Genomic DNA, 15,990 nt, shown 5'->3' with positions numbered 1-15,990 from the left:
GTTAAAAAAAAAAAAAAAAAAAAAAAAAAAAGCTCGAGCCTTAGTTCTCGCGAGAATTCTCAAGGACCGGATCCAAATCGCAACTGAAATGTTCTCAATAAAAGAAGTCCGTCACTCATTCTACCACAAAAAATCCAAATGCAGTTTTATTTAAATTACATGTTTTAATTTCCAATGATTTGATTTCCACTTTATTATATTTAGTCTATTACGAATGTCCAACTGTTGATGATGCACATTCCCAATGTGATCAGTTAGCTTGGCGGTGGTTAGATGAGAACTTCATACTCAGGAACATCTCTGGTAGAGCGGGCATTTCGCGGGGAAGTAGCTTGCAAACTCGTGCACTCATAAACGTCGCTTGAAGTATAAGATTTTTTTAAAGGGAGCCTGATAAAACAAGGCGGATACGGTAAGAATTTTGCAATCCTGAATGAACAATTGTCACGTTTGTTGTTCTCCGATATTGGTTGCTAACCTCGCTGCTTTGCTAATAGTCTGAATGTATTTAATGTTCATAAACGGCGACCAAAACACTTATTGAAATTAATGAGATCAATGGGCAGTCTAGCATAAAAAGAAACAAATTCGTGTACTGTATATTGAATGCTGATATTTGTTTATGCACACCCTAATAAAATAGAATAATCAAATCGTAAAAAGTGTCGACATAATACCTCGATCCAAGTTATCCATTTTTTTCGTGGTCAATGTTTTGTCCATAGAGACTATTGCAAACAAATAATGAATAATTACCAATCTTTCACGCAAGAACTGATATTCAAGCGTTTTATTTTTTAAAGGTATACATTGTCCAAACACACCGCGAAAACTAAAAGAAAGAAATTAAATACACCAGTACTAGCAAACATGTGCTCATTCTATTTATAAGCACTCTCATCAAACTATATCAGACTCAACGATGAAAATAAATTCAACACACAATTATCTAACCTAAGGCACTTTGTAAAGCTAGTTGTTCTATCTTTTAAACATTATACAGAACTAACAAAATTGCTGATAACAATGCTCCAAAATGTTTTAACATTCTCGCTCTCCGTTATAATGGTCTTTAAATTTAAGTACCCTTGACCAGTTGTAATGTTATTTATTTTATTTATTTTTTTACAAAGCAATGCACATGTCTCACTGACTTTTTTAAAAATTAATTCCCCCCCCCCCAACACTAAGCATTATGAGGAATACAATAACTAACACCTAGTCTACATCTGTATCTCTCTAAGAATCATACAGCTTTTAAAAAGTTAGGACAGACATTTCACAGTAACAATGTACTGCTGACTTGCTGTATTTGGCCGATAGATGGCAGCGTGACAAAATAATACAATAGACTGTACTGTACATAAATACACTTAGACCGACCAATACTGTACCACCTCTGCAATCGACTTGTTGATTGTGATTAACGCAATGAGCTCCATTTTCTTTACAGGACAATTATGTTCTCTGAACTGAGCACTACGAAAGGCGGGTCCTCTCTTCTGTGCCGTCCGGCCGAGGTGGAAGTGGCACCCGTGTTTGAGAGAGCTTCCCTGGCCTACAGGCCTTGCTCTGAGCGCTTCGGGGTTGGAGAGCGGAGTTTTAATCGTCAATATGCTCATATTTATGCAGTCCGACTCATGCAGATGAGACCCTTACTAACAGCAAAAGCCAAGCTAAAGTGGGGTATGTGTTCTACGACTGAGAACTGAACCATCATGTACACAAAGATTTCTACATTATTAATACAACTTTTATATTTACATTTCTCAACCTAAAACTAGGAAACACTCATGTTCCCTTTGTGCAGGTTCAAATATTCTTGTCCAGAGACTGTGTGATCTTCAGACAGGCGAACAGTGCTGCATTGTGGGTACTTTGTTCAAGCGTATGGACTTGCAGCCGTCCATCTTAAAAGAGATCAGTGAGGAGGTGAGCAATCGATTCTAGCATGACCACGTTTTGGTTAATCTGATTTTTTTTTGGGCATGAAAGCGACCTTTGTCGGATCTGTTAAAGTCTGTCTGAATGGGACATATCCACTTTTTATTCGCACAAGGCCCAGGGCACCTTCATATGTGGTCTTAGATCTGATACATATCTGATCTTTTGGAATGCAACTTCTGTGTAAAGGGTCAGGGCGCATTCATGCGGCCTGAACGCCATCGATAGGCGTCAGACGTCACTATTCTGCCTGTAACCAGGTGGGAGGAAGCGGAAAATTCAACCACGGTAAACGAAAACACAAAGTGTCATTAAATCATACATTCATGAAAATTGAACACTTGTTTATTTTGTGACTCACAGAACAGCCAACATTGCAACGTGGATTCAAAACAATGCTCCTCTGTTAATATCCATAAGTACTTCCGCAGACATGAGTGCATTCATTGGATGTGACAACACCTCTCCAAAGTCTGGAAGACATTGCCTGCTTGCAATACCAAAGCTGAGCCATCAATAATTTAAAGGACTCTTCTCACCCCTGCCACCACCTCTATGACTTTTTGCCCTCTGGTAGGCGCTACAGGTCTCTTTAAAGGTCTCGCCAGCCTTAGCCACCTGAGGACAATGGCGACCAAGAAGGCCAAAAGCCACTGCCTAATCTCCACAGCCAGGAAACATGGCAAAACCAAGCCATGGTTATCATATCCCCTATTTTTTGGCTTAAGACAAAAAGGGATAGAGAGACCATTCTGAGAAAGTTTTTTTTTCCCTAAACATGACTTAAACTTGACTTGACTTTCCTTTCAGCCATGTTTCCTTCATGATAAATGCTAAAGACAATATGAGGCTATGTCGAAATTAAATAGGATGGGGAATCATCTGCAATACATCTTGGCCGATTAGGTAACCACCAAATTAGATTCTGATTTAAATAAATATAATTTAAAGCAATTTACTCTGCACATGGAAGACTGAAAGTATACATCTTGGGACTTATAGAATAGAATAGAATATACCCTTATGGTAGTTATTACAAAATGGGTTGAACATATTGTGACAACGAAATTGGACGTCGCACTCCAGTTTCACATTTTGCAGTGAGGATAAAAGAAAACAACGAAGATAAAGGTTATCTCATCTCATCAGCTGCACCACTTATCCTCAGTAGGGTCGTGGGGATGCTGGAGCCCATCCCAGCAATCATCGGGCAGTGGGCAGGGGACACCCTGGACTGGTTGCCAGCCAATCACAGGGCAAGATAAAGGTAATAATTTACACAATATTTACACAAGAAAGTGTGGGCATGTAGGGTGTTACATACAGTTTTGGGATCGTATTAGTGCAATATGCGGTAGTGCAAAATAGGCAACATTGTGCAAAGTGAGCATAGGCATGAATACAATTTTACATCTGTATGAGGTAGTGTGTTTGCAAGAGTTTCAGTTTGTTGTGCGGTGTGTGTTAAGGGTGGTGATGGCTCTGGGGAAGAAACTATCTGAGTGTTTTTGTTTTGCGTGACCTGTAGCATCTGCTGGAAGGCAGCAGGTCGAAGAGGTGGTGGCTGGGGTGAGAAAAGTCCTTGATGATGTTGCCTTGCTCTCGCTAACTCAGCAGAGCAGAAAATGTCCTCCAGACTCGGAAGAGAGCAACCAACGATTCTCTGGGCTGTGTTGATGACCCTCCGAAGTGTTTTCCTGTCTGCTACCGTGCACCCAGCATGCCACACCGTAATGCAGTATATATGGGAATGTTTGCTGCTGCTGAATCTTAGAGTGGCACGAGCTTACATTGCACTTTTTGTAACGGTGCACGATTTTTCCATTGCACTATAATTAAACCTGGGACAGTCTCTAAGCACTATGGTGTAAATATTTTCCCTGTTTATCCTGACAGACTTTTATCTTATTGTTTTACTTAAAAAAATAATTACATGTTTACCCTGGATTGATTTGTCCAATTTAATTCATACATTTTTTTTCCATTTTGTTATCAATGACAATAAAGACAATTCAATTCAATTATTTGGAATTTCTATTCAGTCCATAAAAAAGAAAAAAAATGGGAATAATTGCCTCAGTCAGTAAAGGCCAAGAATAAGGCGATAAAACCTTCCCTTTGTCATTATTGAATTTGTTTGAATATGTTTCCTCCCACATTCCAAAAACATGCATTTCAGGTGAATTGACCGGTCCAAATTGTCCCTAGGTGTGAATGAGCGAGTGAGTTGTCTGTCCCCGTGTGCCCTGCGATTGGCTGGCAACCAGTTCAGGGTGTCCCCTGCCCACTGCCTGATGATTGCTGGGATGGGCTCCAGCACCCGCGCGACCCTACTGAGGATAAGCGGTGTAGCTAATGAGATGAGATGAGATGAGATGTTTAAGGAAATAGTTTGTCTTATGGACAGGCTAGATCAAATGAATAAAAAGAAAATAACTGCTAAAGCGTTGTGAATTCTTTTTTTTTTCTTTTTTTTAACGATCCATGTTTTGTATCACAACTTCTTCCAGCACAACCTGCTGCCCCAGCCTCCGCGAGTCAAGTACATCAGTGATAATGATGAGCTGATTCTGGAAGATGAGCTCCAGAGGATCAAACTGGAGGGCAAAATTGACAGAGATCGGTGTGTTACAGGTAAGCGGGTTTTGCGGGTTGTCCTTCATATTTACTGAGCAGCATTTATTGATTGTTTTTTTTCTGCAGGTAGCGTTATTGTTGTTTATGGAACTGAGAGGAATGATGGCAAGTTCACAGTGGAGGACTTCTGCACAGCTGATCTCCCAGCACAGATTCAAAGACCTACGCTCAATGGTGACAGGTAAATAAAAAAAAAAAATAGATGGTTTTAGGTGATAGGGGAGACCGGCTACAGTTGTAACACATTTTGCTTGCTCATTCCCCATTTTATGATATTTTGTGCGAGTCCTCAAACTCCTATACGTTGTACCATCATTTGTCTTCTATAAGCGGACATCAATGGTTGAGTGTTAAGTAGTTCCTATAGTCTGTGATAGTTCTCAAACAGAGCGATACACAGTGCTACAACCATACCCAGTAACGGGTACAGTTGTAAGACTGCTACGACAATTGTATCTGTGATTTAATATTACAAATAAGCTTCAAATAGTCCGATATTTGAATTAATCTTTATTTAACAGAAATACATGATTGGAAGAGCATAAGATAGAACTAAGTGCTTGTGTCATATCTGTTATTATTTTGTATGGACAACATTGAGTAGTGGCGAGCGCCCTCTTCTATGCGACAGCGTGTTTGGGAGGCAGCGTCAAGAAGAAGGATGCCTCTCGTCTCAATAAACTGGCTAGGAAAGCGAGCTCTGTTGTGGGCAAAGAGCTGGACAGCCTAACAACAGTAGCTGAGAGACGGGCACTGGAAAAGCTGCGGTCAATCATGGACAATCCATCGCATCCACTACACAGCATTATCTCCAGACAGAAGAGCAGTTTCAGCGACAGACTGCTGTCACTGTCTTGTACTACGGACAGACTGAAGAGATCTTTTCTTCCTCATGCCATGAGGCTCTTTAACTCTACCCGGCAGAGTAAAAGCCCACAGTAAACCACACCACCTACATTGCATATTACCGAATCTTATTGCAATATGTATTCTGTGTAGCACTATTTAGTTATTCTATATAACACGCTACAGTGGGCATTTGCACGTCACACTGGGTATTTGTATATTGTATTCTTTTGCTTTATTATTGTATTGTTTTCAGCTCAGGGATGCTGCTGGAAATGTGAATTTCCCTTCGGGGATGAATAAAGTATCTATCTATCTATCTATCTTGAGACTGACAAGCAGTTATGGCAAATGTATGAGGTAGTGTTTCATGGGCAAATTGCTTCCAATCAAAACACTGTACGCACTTTTCTTTCTTTTCTTTGCCCTTGCATTTGTCTATTAAGACTATATAGAAGTTGTCATTTTTGGATGTGTTACAATTGCCCCGTACCTTATCAGTATGCTAAAACTTTCGCCATGTGGTTGTTAGCTAGCGTGAAACAACACAGGATTTAGGCCAAGAATGTGGACATTACAGCCATGTGCCAGAAATTAGTCAATCTTTAGCATATTTGACATGAAACAAAAAACAGTGAGAAAGAAAATGTTTGATGTCTTACCTGAAAATATATTTTTTGAACATAAAATTGAGATATTGGCACTCAAAAGTCTCGAAAGGACTTTTGTGAGGTCAAAATGGAAAGCGGAGTATCCTATATCATTAATTGGTAAATGGTCTGTATTCATAAAGCGCTTTTTGAGTCACCGAAGATCTCCCAAAGCGCTTTACAATGTGCTTCACACCCATTCACATATACACACACTAAAAGCGTCAAAGCACCAACATGCTTATTGGGGGGTGGGGGGTATTAGGGGTTCAATGTCTCCCCTAAGGACACTTGGCCATAGCCGGGAATTGAACCTCTTCTCTTGGTCCAAAGACGAACACTCTACTTCCTGAGCCATTGCCGACCCGAAAAGCAAATGATGTAAACGTAATTGCCACAAAGTTTGTTCTCCAACAAGAAATAGGAAAGTCATGAGTGACTCAATGCGCGCCGTACGATACGATTCTCAACACTCCGAAACAAAGCAACAATAAGATGATACAGCAATTAAATAGTAAGAAAAGATGAATTGATTTTGGAGGAAGGATGCTCAATTTAGGGTTTTTAACTAGGAATAAGCGTTCAAACAAGTGCTTAAAAGAAGTGTTTGGGTTTTGATTCAGGGTTTTAAACTGGAGAATGGGCTCGAAATGAGGTTATAGGTTTCAAATTAAACTCGTATTTTAAGGCTGGGTGCTCAATTTAGTCTTGAACTGGAAATAACTAAGTCGTTTGGGTTTTCAATTCAGGTTTTTAAAAGAAGATAAGGGTTCAAACTCAGGCTTTAAAGAAGTGTTTGGGTTTGGAATTGAGTTTTTAAACTAGGGAACAGAGGGTTCAAACTCAGGCAGACACAGAGGTCCTGATGCATGTTTTTATATATTCTTGTGTACATTATTGTAATGCCCTGCTCTCTGGTCTTCCCCGAAATATTATATTCGTGGGGATTTTACTGTCTTGTTGTATGCTAAATGTTTTTATACAGCACTTTGAGTGGATATTTTTTGCCTGGAAAGTGTTTTACAAATAAATTTGATCTGATTTGGTTTGAAACTAGGGCTTGGCTTTACAATTAGGGTTTTACTTTTAAGGTGTGTATTTAATCAAGGGTGTTAAACTCTGGATAGAGGTTCGAGCTTGGGCTTTAAAGCTATGTTTTTGTTTTGGGTTTTAAGCCAATGAGAAGTGTTCAAACTAGGGTTTAAGTGTCATGTTGGGGTTTTAGTTTAAGGGTGGGTGCTCAAATTAGGGTTTTAAACTAGGGACAGTCTTTTAACAGGAGATAAGGATTGGATCTTGGGCTATAAAAAGTGTTCTGGTTTTAAATGTGTTGAAAATATGGATATGGTTTCAAAATACGGTTTGAGTTTTGTATTGGGGTATTATTTTGACGCTGCCTACTGGAATTAGTGTTTGAAAATGGAAATGAGGCTTCAAATTAAGACCATAAAAAGCAGTTGAGTTTTGAATAAATGTTTTAAACTATTAGACTGGATGCCAAATTAGGGTATGACTTTCAAATTAGAATAGAATAGAATATACCTTTATTGTCATTGTTACAAAATGGGTTAACCTATTGTGACAACGAAATTGGGCATGACACTACAGTTTCACACATTCACGGTGAGGTAAAAAGCCAAGAAGATAAAGGAACAGAGAAGATAAGGTTATAAAACAAGGAGGATACGGCTATAGTTATAATTTACATGATATTTACACAAGAAATGTCGGCATGTAGAATGTTACATACTGTTGGTATCGTAATACAGTTGGTATCGTAAGGGTTGTGCAATTTTGCATTTGGTGCAAAAGTCATTCATAGTGCAAAAAAAATAGTCAACATATGCATTGGTGCAAACATAGTCATCATAGTGCAGAAAAAAAATAATCAACATTGTGCAAGGTGAGCAGTAAACATAGTGCAGTCAACATGTGCAAGAACATAGACATGAGTACCATTTTACATTCGTGTGAGGTAGTGTTTTTTGCAAGAGTTTTTCAGTTTTTTGTGCGGTGTTTGTTTTGAGCAGTAAAAAAACAGAGCAGTCAACATGAACTTTATTTTGAAGATGGTTGGTCCAACGAAGTTTTAAACAAGGGATAGCGGTTTAAACTTTGGCCTGAATTTCAAATTGGGCTTTTATTTTGAGGCTTGCTGCTCAAATTTGTCTTTTAAATTGTAAATAAGGCTTCAAACTAGGACTTTACAAAAGCATTTGGGTTTTAAATAGAAGTAAATTGTTCACCCATGGGCTTTAAAGAACTTTTTTTTGTTTTTAATTAGTTTTAAACTGGGTTTAGGTGTTTGAACTAGTGTTTGAGTTTCTAATTAGGGTTTTAAGATTAGGCTGGGTGCTCAAATTAGGGTTTTAAACTCTGCATATAGATTCAAACTCAGGCTTTAAAGAAGTGTTTCAGTGGCATCAATAAAACTCTCTTCCAATTAGTCAAACTTTGACTGTTACGGCTGTCCCCGAGTTACAACTGTACTCGATCTCCCCTCCTGTTTTGTAATGTGAATGTGTTTTATGTTTTCATTTCTCAGGTTTGTACTGCTGGTTTCAGGACTGGGTCTGGGGAGTAGTCAAGCAGACAGCATGCTTGGCCTACAACTGTTGGTTGACATGGTAACGGGTCAGCTTGGAGGACAGGGAGAGCAGAGTGGAGCGGCAACCATATCCAGAGTCTTGATGGCAGGAAACCTTCTCAGTCAAAGCACGCAGGACAAGGATGCCTCAAACAAGGTGCTGCTCTCTATGTATCAGGGTTTATATAGATCAGGGGTCGGGAACCTTTTTGACTCAAAGAGCCATAAAAGCAAAAAATATTAATTTTATTTTTGGAAAGAGCCACACCATATATTATGAGACAAATTTACTAAATTGCTAAACCGGCGCCCCAGACAAAAGCTTAGTCTTCAGCACATTTATTTTTGATGATTTGATCAAAATTATGAAAAGAGAATAATGCCAGAGCCCCTGTCCCAAATTCAACAAACAGACCACTTTAAACTTGTCTCTTTCTTGCAATTACTCAAGATCGGTTAAACTCCTTTTGACCCTTTTTTTCATACATATTGGTTTCAAAACCAGATGCAAGCATTTATTTTGTAAAAACGTCACAACATTCTGAGAATAGGGAGCCTTATGTGCTTACCTTTGGCGAGAGATGGGAGGGAATGCTTGTACTTTTTGCATAGCTCCACCCATCCCTCCCACTCACCCAATCAAATGACTAAGTTCTCTTCCGGTGTTTTGGCGTATTTACAGTTCTGTGGATTCATCATAAAGTATCTGAACACTGAACACAGATTATATAGTGAACTTTTAAATAAAGGATTCTTTAGCGTTGTACAGCCAAATCGAGTTTTTTTTCCCCCCTTTTTTGTGTGACACCTTGACTGTAAATTGTAGTGAAAAACGTGCCCTATATACTGGACTGTCTCAGAAAATTAGAATATTGTGATAAAGTTCTTTATTTTCTGTAATGCAATTAAAAAAACAAAAATGTCATACATTCTGGATTCATTACACATCAACTGAACTATTTCAAGCCTTTTATTATTTGAATATTGCTGATTTTGGCTTACAGCTGAAAAAAACTCAAAAATACTATCTGAAAATATTAGAATAATTCCTCAGACCAAGTAGAAAAATAATTTTATAACAGCAAAACTAAATCAAACATTTGAAAATGTCCATTGATGCACTCAGTACTTGGTTGGGAATCCTTTTGCACGGATTACTGCATCAATCCGGCGTGGCATGGAGGCAATCAGCCTGTGGCATTGCTGAGGTGTTATTGATGCCCAGGATGCTTCGATAGCGGCCTTCAGCTCATTTGCATTTTTTAGGTCTGGTGTCTTTCATCTTCTTCTTAACTATACCCCACAAATTCTCGATGTGGTTCAGGTCAGGGGAATTAGCAGGCCAATCAAGGACAGTGATGCCATGGTCAGTGCACCAGTTACTGGTGGTTTTGGCACTGTGGGCAGGTGCCAGATCATGCTGGAAAATGAAATCCTCATCTCCATAGAGCTTTTCAGCAGATGGAAGCATGTAGTGCTCTAAAATCTCTTGGTACACAGTTGCATTTACTCTGGACTTGATGAAACACAGTGGACCAACACCAGCAGCTGACATGGCTCCCCAAACCATTGCTGACTGTGGGAACTTCACACTGGATTTCAAGCAACTTGGATTTTGCTCCTCTCCAGCCTTTCTCCAGACTCTGGCGCCTTGACTTCCAAATGAAATGCAAAACTTGCTTTCATCTGAAAAGAGGACTTTGGACCACTCTGCAACTGTCCAGTGCTTCTTCTCCATAGCCCAAGTCAGACGCTTCTACCGTTGTCTTGAGTTCAGAAGTGGCTTGACCATGGGAATACGGCTATTGTAGCCCATTTCCCGGATACGTCTGTGAACTGTGGCTTTTGATACCTGGACTCCAGCTTCAGCCCACTGTCTTTGAAGCTCCCCCAAATTCTGGAAGCGGCTCTTCGTCACAATTTTGTTAAGGCTGCGGTCATCTCTCTTGGTTGTGCAGCGTTTCTGGCCACATTTTTCCCTTCCAACAGACTTTTTGTGGATATGCTTTGAAACTGCACTCTGTGAACAGCCTGCTCTTTGAGAAATTTCCTTTTGTGTCTTACCCTCCTGATGGAGGGTATCAATGATGGTCCTCTGGACAGCAGTCTTCCCCATACTTGTGATTTAGTTTACTGAACCAAGCTGAGTGTTTTTAAGGCTCAGGAAATCCTCGCAAGGTGTTTCGAGTTAATTAGATGATTCAGGTGATTAGTTGAATAGCCTACTTGTATACTTTTTCATGATATTCTAATATTTTGAGATAGGATTTTTGAGTTTTCTTAAGCTGTAAGCCAAATTCAGCAATATTAAAATAATAAAAGGCTTGAAATAGTTCAGTTGATGTGTAATGAATCCAGAATGTATGACATTTTTGTTTTTTTAATTGCATTACAGAAAATAAAGAACTTTATCACAATATTCTAATTTTCTGAGACAGTCCAGTATACTGCGAAGTGTTACCTTTGCATTTAGCTTTGTTTGGCTTTACGTGTACCTGAATAGGATTGACAACTTCGGTTTTGAACAAGATGGAGAAATTTTGCATGCAATCAAATTGGTCTCTGAGCCACAGATACTCATAGAAAGAGCCATATATGGCTCGCAAGCCATAGGTTCCCGACCCCTGATATAGATGCTTGAAATCCCTGGAAATGCTTGCATTTTTATGTGGTGTTTTCAAGGTCAGGATAATGCTTTAATCTTGGGTGAAGTGCTTCCAAATGCTTAAAATTGTTGCTGTTGCCATCTTTCTTGGCAGTCTAACTTTAAGACCACTAAATTAAGAGAATTACAAATGAAAGGGGTGTGAAAATGATGCCTTTTCTGGAGCTTGTCATTATGGCGTTGCCATGTGAAGCGTCACCACCCGCTCTGGTCACACCAAAGAGGACAGCTCTATTTAGAAAACCGGCTCCTTTCGCTCAGCTCATTGTTAAGACCCGGCTCTTTCGGCTCTCGAACGGCTCCCCAATGTTTTTGTTTTTTTAATTATATATTATCAATAATAACAAAACCTTATGCACCAAATTATTTAGTTATTAGTAGTTTTTTAATGTTTTGCAGGTAATCCTTGCAAAACACATGAAATATGCATATCCACAATTTTTTTTGAAAATACCAAACAATTTTAGATTTCTAACACTGAACAGATAAAATGTTGAACAACAACACCAAATCACTGAAAATGCAAAACAATTAAAAACAACATTAAAGCGTCATTGCTATAAATAAATGATAAAATGCAACAAAAACAAAAATTAACTATTTACAATTTTATTTTTACAAAATTTAGACACATATCATCCGAAAAACACGCCAAAAATATTAATTAAAATAAGTAAAACAAAGGGCAAAAGATCAGCAGTCTCTAAGAATGCACTCCGCTTCGGAGCAATCAATATCATTAAAATGAGTCCAAATTTGGCTCATTTTTTGTTTTTCTATACATACAGTACCTTCTTTTTTGTCTTCTATATTGAACTAAATTACCTGTTCATAAACAAATGTGACATATAAGAGCTATGTGTGCATTGTTAAAGCAGAATGGCAGAATTTACCTCAATTTATAACAGCCCATCGACACACAAAGATTAAAGATAGGATCAATTTAAAATAGCACAATGCATGTAAATTGTAATGTGGAGAACCTCCTACAACTGAAAATGTAAGCTACATATTACTGTTGTTTTAGCCAACACCTATATGGGGAAAGATTTGTCTCAAAAATATTTACACACACATATTCAGTTTGCCGAATATGTTCACTATTTAATCAAGATCTAAACAACACATTTCTTGATGAATGCACACTCAAAAATAAAAATCACAGATGTATTTGTGGATCTGCAAACTACACGATTCATACCAGATTTCTTCTTTTAATGGCACTGGAGATATTGAAAGTGAAAAAAGTGCCTGTTATTATAGATGTAGGGTTCTTAAACTCTATTTACTTGGGTCAGCCGGAATTAAGTTCTATTTGAGACTGGGGCAAACAGGGTTTTCCACATGATAGGCTCCAGAAAAATGGGTCAAATGTACTCAATTTCTGGGTTGTTCCTGATTCAAAAAATTATTGTTTTTTTTTACCTCTAGGATGTGATTAATATTACACACTGTACTTTTAAACTCTCGTGTTAAGGCCAGGGTCTCAAACTATCATCCCAGGGGCTGCTATCTGCCCTCTAGCTGTGAGTTTGGGACCCCTGGGTTAATGTAAAATAACTCATTACACTCAAAACATTTGCATTTGAAGTACACATTATATATCTTAAAATGACAAAATCTTAACCCTTTGTTGGATCCTTTCTTTCTTAATTCCATTCTTTGGCATAAATATGGATATACCACCGTGTAGTGGAGCTGACCTGTCAATTCACATATATCGTACTTGTGGGAAATGTATTTTTTTGGGGGGGTCAAAGCACTCTTAACTAATTTAATATTATTTTTAGACACTGACGTTTTAGGCTATTGCGGTCCATATAAAATCTGCGGCGGGCCATGAGTTTGACACATGTGTATTAAGTGGACATATTATTAGATTGGGTAACAGTCTGTTAGTGAGGTACCTCAATACAAGGTAGCACAACTTTTTTTTTTTTTTTGAAGCTGTGACACTTAACTGGCATCATTCGATTTTTTTCCCTTAGCTATTGACGTGAGAACCAGCATAGACTGTCAAGTTACTATCAAGGTGTAGTAGTGCTAAGTACTAATTTCTGGTCTTTAATTTTATGTTTTGATATAACTGTTATTGCATTGACAAAGTGTCTACTTAAGAAACATTTTCACATTTGTCACAGCAAAATGAGGAGGCGTGTCAAACTCTCTGAGCTTTTCACCTATTGTTTGTTCAGCGATTGAAGAATTGTCGATCGATCAATAGATGAAAAGTTCAGTGAATTTGACCCGCCCCCTCACTTGAGTAACACTTTGTCGTAACAAAATATTATCAAAATACATGACAAAACAAATGAAAAAAACACATGACCAAATGCATAAATAAATGAATACATTGCATTTATGTCATATATTATGGTATTATGTAATTTATTTATTAATTCTTTACAAGCTTGAATAAACTCTTCTTTTTTCATCTTTTTGGGGGTTTGTTTGAACTCAGTTTGTAATTGTTAACACAAGCTTAATAGAGAAAATATGAGTTTCAACTCTTTCAAACCACGCACACCACATTTAAATATTGTATTTTTTAAGTATGTGTCAGCAATGCCCAAATGAGCTCTAAGAGTCCTTGCGCTTTATTTTTGATTGCGCCTATTTGTTTTTATTTTACTATTATCAAGCCTGTTCGGGGTAGAACCAACCCCCCAAAAGATTAAATTTGACCGTTTATTTGACCTTGTCTAAGAAATGCAAACACATGATATGCTACTCTGCTGCCATCTACTGGCTTAAAGTCATTGTTGCAGACTTAAGTTTTCAAATGCCGCACCCCACCTTTACTTTCAACTTTTAAAGGACACCTTAAACTATGTACCCCACTGTTAAGCATAAGGGCTCTTTGAACTCAGTTGGGCATTGTTCAAACATACTTACTACATAAAATATTTTACTTTCAAATTTTTAAAGACACCTAAAACTACACACCCGACTTTTAAATAAATGTTATTTCAAGTTAAATTATGTAAACCCATCTTTCTGTTTGTTTATGTAGCCCAAATACCTGACCAAAAAGACTCAAGCCGGAAGTGTGGAGGCCATTCGCTTGTTGGATGAGCTGCTGCTCCAGCTGGTGGTGAGCCTACATTTTACAGTTATGTTATATATTAAGTAGCTTGTGTGTCACCAAGGTGGGATGACGCTTTTGCATTTCCCCAACCTGGCTCACTACAAGACCTCGGTCCCAGTGGATGTGATGCCAGGCCAGTATGATCCTACCAACTACACATTGCCACAGCAACCTCTGCATCGCTGCATGTTTCCCTTGTCCTCTGTTTACCCCACACTGCAACTGGCATCTAACCCATACCAGGCATCTGTGGATGGGGTGAGGTGAGTAACAACACTCACACTCTCGCTTTTGGAGAGCAAATGAGGGTTGATGATCATTTATGGATGATGAACAAAAAATTGATGTATTAACCTTAGTCCAGCGGGCCACGGGACTGTTGATAAACTGTATGTGTCTGCACAATGTCACCAGTCACTGAAATACATTATGCCACACATCATTGGAAAGCTTAATTTCTTGGGATTGAATTAGGCTGACCATTTCAAAATGTACTCATCAGAGAAACATAACAATCAGTCTCAAACAAGATACCCGAAAACTATAAAAATGGTGTAACTCACCATTTACGTCCCCATTCTGTCATCAAATAATTTGAAAGTCTGCAAAAATGGCTTTGTTACATCTAAGACAATCCAACGGTGTAATATCTTCAAAACACATGATAATGCTGACAGATTTAAAAAAAAAAAAAACAGCATTTCTGCTTTGTTTTACGTTCCTTGTTGCATGTCGTCTGTCAGATTTGACAAGGTACTAGGTAAGTCTTTAAGCTCACCTGTTTTCCAGCTAAAATGCCCAAGTTACACTCATCTGCAGGTATTTAATTGTATACAGTGATTTTATGCGGATTTTACAGGAATGTTAAAGACTTAAGAATAATTTAGATTCTTAAGTCTTTAACATTCTAATACAAGTACTTTCATTGAAAATCATCTATTTTGAGTGTCATCAGAACTTGGCAAATTGCATGATCTCCTCACAAACTCCGGATGAACTCTTACATCATGTACAATAAAGTTAGCCAGCTGCTTCTTCTCAATGTCCGTCATGCTAATCTCCATCTGCTTGCTTTTAGTCTAGTGGATTTTAGGGTTATGGAAAGCTTTAAATCTACAAGGTGCTATGCGCAGTTATTTTTGGGGATCAGGGAAATCAGAACTGTATCAGAAACGTGTTCCCCTTGATGAGGATCCCTAACGTGTCTGCATTGTTTGATTCTGCCATTTTTATGAGCACTCTGAAAATGATTTCTTATAATTAACCAGTGTTTTATAACCAGTGTGCCACAGCAAACTAATTTTCCATTTATATATTTTTTTTAAAAAAGCTTTGCTTTCTTCCAGTATTCTGCTTATTAACTGTAACATCCAGCAGATAACCATTTTATGGTTTTATACTGATTATCAACTCATAAGATAATACGGACAAAATATATCTTGTTTGATGAAGCTGTTAAAGATTGCACCGCAAAACGACAAATTATTGCAAATGAAGTAAAAAATTTGCACATGGTTTTGATGATTTTTGTCATTAATGTCTTATTTTACTAAAAAAAAATGGAAAAATTTTG

The 15,990-nt window shown here is 38.1% G+C and overlaps 1 protein-coding gene across 1 annotated transcript in view; it reads left to right on the top strand.

The window, feature by feature from the left end:
- The first annotated feature begins 72 nt into the window (after positions 1 to 72).
- pold2 (polymerase (DNA directed), delta 2, regulatory subunit) overlaps positions 73 to 15,990 on the top strand; it is a 19,884-nt gene continuing 3,966 nt past the window's right edge. Inside the window, exons 1-8 of the mRNA XM_088335363.1 lie at positions 73 to 412; positions 1,454 to 1,686; positions 1,811 to 1,932; positions 4,455 to 4,578; positions 4,648 to 4,762; positions 8,623 to 8,821; positions 14,343 to 14,423; positions 14,523 to 14,680. Of these exons, the coding sequence (XP_088191489.1) occupies positions 1,461 to 1,686; positions 1,811 to 1,932; positions 4,455 to 4,578; positions 4,648 to 4,762; positions 8,623 to 8,821; positions 14,343 to 14,423; positions 14,523 to 14,680 (1,025 nt within the window). The 5' untranslated portion in view covers positions 73 to 412; positions 1,454 to 1,460. The remainder of the gene's footprint in view (positions 413 to 1,453; positions 1,687 to 1,810; positions 1,933 to 4,454; positions 4,579 to 4,647; positions 4,763 to 8,622; positions 8,822 to 14,342; positions 14,424 to 14,522; positions 14,681 to 15,990) is intronic.

This window comes from Urocampus carinirostris, chromosome 5, assembly GCF_059441175.1.
Source record: "Urocampus carinirostris isolate Australia breed hairy pipefish chromosome 5, RoL_Ucar_1.0, whole genome shotgun sequence".
Lineage (NCBI taxonomy): Eukaryota > Metazoa > Chordata > Actinopteri > Syngnathiformes > Syngnathidae > Urocampus > Urocampus carinirostris.
The sequence above is the reverse complement of the archived record's forward strand: the minus strand, read 5'-3'. Positions and strand labels throughout refer to the sequence as shown.